Genomic DNA, 5,272 nt, shown 5'->3' on the forward strand with positions numbered 1-5,272 from the left:
GGTGCAAATTCTCGCACACGAATTTACCGATCGCAAGTACTTGTACACGAGGCAGTGGCCACTGCTTCATGCGACACAGTACTTCGAGCCCGGTTTGAGCTCGATCTCATGTCGAGTGCCTTTATCCTTAGGCAACTCGCACGGAACTGCTTCAGGGAACACATCCCTGAATTCCATTAAATCCTTATATAAAGGATTCGTCTTGAGTGACTCCCAAGATTGAGTAGTATATCTTTTAATACGAGTCTTCACATCGAGAACACTTTCGTCCATCGATAAGCTGCTGAGAACCCGTTCGTTCTCTGCAAAAATTACCACTCACCGATTGTCGGTTACGTAATCGTCCTCTGTGACGAGTACCCAGGCCCAAATCTGCTTAATTTTACCACCATGCAGATTTCTCAAGAACCGCTTAGGCTCTAGGGTTAGTAATTGAGTTATCTCCGAAGTTAACTTCGGAGGCGCATACAGATCAAGAGTATAAGCGCCTACTCTTGAACCGTTATTCACCAAGACATTTAATGTTTCGGTTTCTTATGGGATTTATCCACAGGCTACCGAGGGATTAATCCCTTGGGATCTCGAAGTCTAGTCACTTTAACATTAACTATTTGAAGAGATTTCTCCTCAAGCACGTGGGGACTTATTCCCTCAACGTCTTCCGACTATGATTGCGCTATCACAGTCGGGTCCTCTACAATCGGCTCTCTACTCGACCTAGGATCATCGTGATGTCCATTTTGGACAACCGGTATCTTCCTTGAATGTCGCCCGCTAAGCGTACATTCTTGTCTCAATCCACTCGACTTATTCGAGTGGTGGACCTTCGGCACTGCCTGTGCATTAGCACAGCCACCGGCAGCTGACTCCACAGAGTAATTAGTAATCACACTGTGATCTTGAGCAGTCGTACTAACGACCGTACCACAAGTGAGGCCATCGCACTCACTCGTAGTACAACCACACACTTGTGGACGCTCCAAGACGTTCATCAGGTGGCCATCCGATAAACAAGTGGCAGGCGTCTTCATGGATCGATGCTGCCAGCTGTTTCTTGACTCATATTTTCTGAGCCAAGCTAAAATTTGGATGACATCAAATTTGTCATCCAAATTCAGTACGATGAAATCATTATCATACTATAATTATTTTAACGTGTTATAAAATTTCACTACGCGTTTCATTACTGTTATCGATGCGCCTGTCGCTAGACGCACCGTCATCCTCGTTGAAGGGATGTCCCGCTCAACATATTTGAGCCTACGAACCTCTAGTGACTGGCGACGAATAAAGTTATTCGACGCTCCGCAGTCCACTAGGACTCTGAGTGACCAATCATTTGTCACTTTCAACATCAAGGTGGTGAGGGATACCTCATCACCAGGTGCAGAAACACATAATGATTGTGTGCCTGGAGCAACTTTTGTCAAAAGATTTGCAAATTCTCTTGAGGTTTCTGGATCAGTAGGGCGTTGCGCCCCTACTGACCCCGTTCATTTTTTGGCGGTCCGCCTCGCTGTTGCGATTTCGCAACAACGTCAGACCCGCGACCGTTGCCTTTTTTTGGATACGGTCCAAAATTACGTTAAGTGCCTTTCGGTACTGGGCGTGGGGCACTATACTCATGAGTGTAGTGTCCTAACTTGTGACAGCGATAGAATTTCTGCAATCGCTTATTGCTCGAAAAGCGAGGTCTCTCACTTTCGACGTAAGAGAGGTCCATGGATCCTGGACCTCCTAACTCGTGTCGTCTTGGAGGACGATACGATGACGAACTAGCTTGAGCCTGTCTCAAGCTAAAGCCCTCCTATTGCGCAACGGATATCTCTTTTCCAAGCGTATCCAGTTCCAAGCGGAACAGGCGGGTCTTTACGGGACCATCCATAACACCTTGCATGAACACCGAAATCAACGTGTGTTCATGGACTGGGTTATTTGTAATACAACTCGCTAAGAGTCGTATGTGCTGGGCATATGCGTGCACATCACGCTTGCCTTGCTTGAGTTTCAGAAGCTTTGCACGAGCTCTGAACTCAGCCCTTGGTTATTCAAACGTCAGTTTGAGTCGGGCTTTAAAAGCCTCTAGCGACCCAAAGACGTATGGTTCGCGCAACTTAAGACCAATGCCCAAGTTTTGGCACGACCTGCCAAATTTGATTGAGCGAATGCGACTTGCATTTGCTCGTCGAAGATGTGACGTGCGCCCTTATGGCATCGTCCAACTCGAAAAACAATCTCAAGAGGGAGTATTCTTCGACTCCCCTATACTTAAAGATCTCAATCTTTAAGGTTTCGGGACGACGGGTTTGCGTCATCCCAGGTACAGGGGTCTGTATCTGCTGTAACCTCAACAGTTCTGCCTGTTGAGAACCCTGCTGATTAAGCAAGGCTACCTTCGCCTCGTCATTTTCATCTTGTATGAACTCGGCGATGGCTGAATGGAGGGCATCTCTGTCCAAATCGGACAGCATGAGCAAGACGGCATCGTTCCCTACAGTCAAACTCATTCGTTTGACCGCACCCCTTTCTATGTCCCTTAGAAAGGAGTAGCTACCACGCGAAACGTGGTGCGTATTTCCATTATCATCTAACATGTCCATGCTAGATGATGGAACTGTGGTCCTTGGACGGACTACAAAGTGCTACCAGGTGTAATGGGGCACTGCCGACTTGTATCGCTTCAGTACAGGTCTACTTCGCACTCCCTCAGTGCGAGTGGCGCCTCACGTCACTCCACGTACACTTCTACGTGCGATGGAAGTTTTCTCATTAAAGCACTTGTTTTAAAGAGGTTTAATTAAAAATTGTTAAAATAAAATTAAGTTCTTTTTGTCTATATAATTTATATTAACTTGAATATATACTATTACAAAAAAATATACTAAAAGTCTTATCTGTCTTTTTCTTTGCGCGCGTCCAGCGCTGACTGGACCGCGGAGAAAGCAGATATAATGGTCTATATCTACCAATAATTAAGCCTTTTGAATATTATCATGTAAAGTAATATTCTCCAAATATTATCTACCCTTTAGATAAGATGTTACTTATCAACCTTTAAGTGTTAATTTCATGAAACGATACACCCCGTTACACACTTGTAGCACTGCCAGAAAAGAATGCACTGACACAAATTGAGCTTTAAGATTGTAGCTTTTGTACGATTTGCCATCAAATGCACATTTGTTCATCGCAAGAAGCAGCAAAATGCGAGCAACCATCTCGCTAATTCCACCTGTGTCCACTGCCTCATCTAAAATCAATTTTCGAAGTTGGGGCAAAATGTACTTTGCAAGTCCATCCTCGATGGCACACCATACTTTTATCGCACCTAGAGCAAGAACCGGATCCGACGCATAGCTATTGAGATAGCCATCTTTCTCAAAATTTACATAGGCAAGTATAGCCATGAAATCGGCCACGGCCTGTGACGCTAGTGCTGACGTCATATAAGGACGTACTCCCAATCGGCAAAGCATCGACGCAACACCATACATGGACGTCTCATTGTATGCTGTTTCATCAGGATTTGCTCCAAGCAGAAGCTTTTTCGCTGCTAGGAGGACGACCATCTTAACAGACTGCAATATATCAATTTTGCCAACTGATTCGTCGTGGTACGTGCTCCACCACAACGGACGACCCATGCGTATCAAAGCGAGTAAAGCTTCCTCTTCATTTCCAAGCACAATCGCCTTGTATGCGGCGATATCGTGTGGTACCTCGCCACCTGCCATGTCGTCCTTTTCTTTCTCTTTGGCTTCCGCATTTGGGTGACATGTATCCGAGTCCGATGTAGATGTCTTGTTAAACATTTTCCAATGCACATCCATCGTGTGCGTCAATACATACGGTGTAAACGTAACCTTAACAAGACCTCCAGCATTACGAGCCTCCGGGTCGTATGAAAGGGGTGGGGCCAGATCTGATACTTTTGAATTCGTGTCTATTAGCACTCCAAATATCCCTCCTCCTCGCCAATGCACTCGCTAACAAGCACAAGTGCTCGACGTAGTACCCGAGAGTCGATTACTATCCGATAATTCCATGCAACAGTGGAAGATCATTCGGCAGGATGTAACGGGCTAATGTTGCCCTTATGTTACACAGTCCCCGTTAAGTAGACTTGGTGTACTTAAGGGGATGGTCAAAAAGTAATTAGACCCAGCACTCGGGTGTGGTTTACGTTTGTGAGCCAACCCTTGCGTATGTGATGCACATGGGTGCATTCACATTAGGAGAGATGACGTTTAGCGTCATCCGTTACGCAAGGTATCTTGAAAGATACGCTCGCAAACATATAAAGTGTTTTCAATAGAGATGACATTTTAATTGGTAAAAATAGGTATTTTTATTTAATGCGATTAAATATAAATCAGTCTGAGTTCTGCTTCCTACTTGGTTAGTGCGCACGAGAAGCTGGATTACCGCTCCCGTGACGACACTTTACCAAAGTAATTAGTACGGTGGGTGAGGTCGCTAAAGCGCCCACCACAACTAGCTCACTGCACGCACGAGAAGCTAGTTGAACCGCTTTCTTGCTGTGGTAGGGTGTGTGACAAAGTAGAGCGTGGCGCATTACGACGTGCTCGCCTACATTTAGTAGAATTTAAAATCCTTCACACGACCCGCATCTCTGCGTGTGTACGTGAGGATGAGCCTCAATATTGATTGGGCTCATTTCCTTCATCTCTCCGAACACCATCGGGAGGTGGCAGGGTTCATGGCGCAGGGACTTGGTGAACAAGCCCTGGCCAGGCTCCTGGGTAGTCCTCCTAAGCAACATGTTGCTCAGCTGGAGCAGTTTGAGGCATTCGTGCTCAGACAGCAGAGAGCCGCACCCGAGGCACAAAGCCATGTTGTAGCGGAGTCCGTCACTCAGACTCAGGATGAGATGAGGCATGAGTAGGCTTGGAGCGAGGCTTTTAACAGAACTGTTTAGATGCACTCTGCCCGGCCGCATCAGCCGACGCCCATTCGGATGGACTCGCCCAAGTTCGATGAAATTGCAGCGCACACGACTGTCAACTGGTTTTTAGCCGTGGAGCAATGCGGTGTCGCGCAGCTCATCGAGGACGACAGCCGGATGTTGTCATACGGCATGTCGCATCTGCGCGGTGAGGTCTCAGAGTGGGCTTACTCGGCGCTTATGGCGGACAGATAGGCCTTCCCTACATGGGCGATCATTTGAGAAAAGATTCGCGCCGTGTACCAGCCGTTAAACAACGAAGTGCTGCTTCAGGCGCGCTTCTATGGAGTGCAACAGGCGAAGCGA

At 46.8% G+C, this 5,272-nt stretch overlaps 1 protein-coding gene across 1 annotated transcript; it reads right to left on the bottom strand.

Moving 5' to 3' along the window:
• Nucleotides 1–3,184: 3,184 nt before the first annotated feature.
• On the bottom strand, nucleotides 3,185–3,830 carry CCR75_005801 (uncharacterized protein; the record flags this gene model as incomplete). The annotated part of the gene is made up of 2 exons (XM_067963876.1): nucleotides 3,185–3,241; nucleotides 3,342–3,830. The coding sequence occupies 2 exons, from the start codon at nucleotides 3,828–3,830 to the stop codon at nucleotides 3,185–3,187; spliced, it is 546 nt and encodes a 181-aa protein (XP_067818905.1).
• Nucleotides 3,831–5,272: the final 1,442 nt, after the last annotated feature.

Source organism: Bremia lactucae, linkage group LG6, assembly GCF_004359215.1.
Source record: "Bremia lactucae strain SF5 linkage group LG6, whole genome shotgun sequence".
Taxonomy (NCBI): Eukaryota; Oomycota; class Peronosporomycetes; order Peronosporales; family Peronosporaceae; genus Bremia; species Bremia lactucae.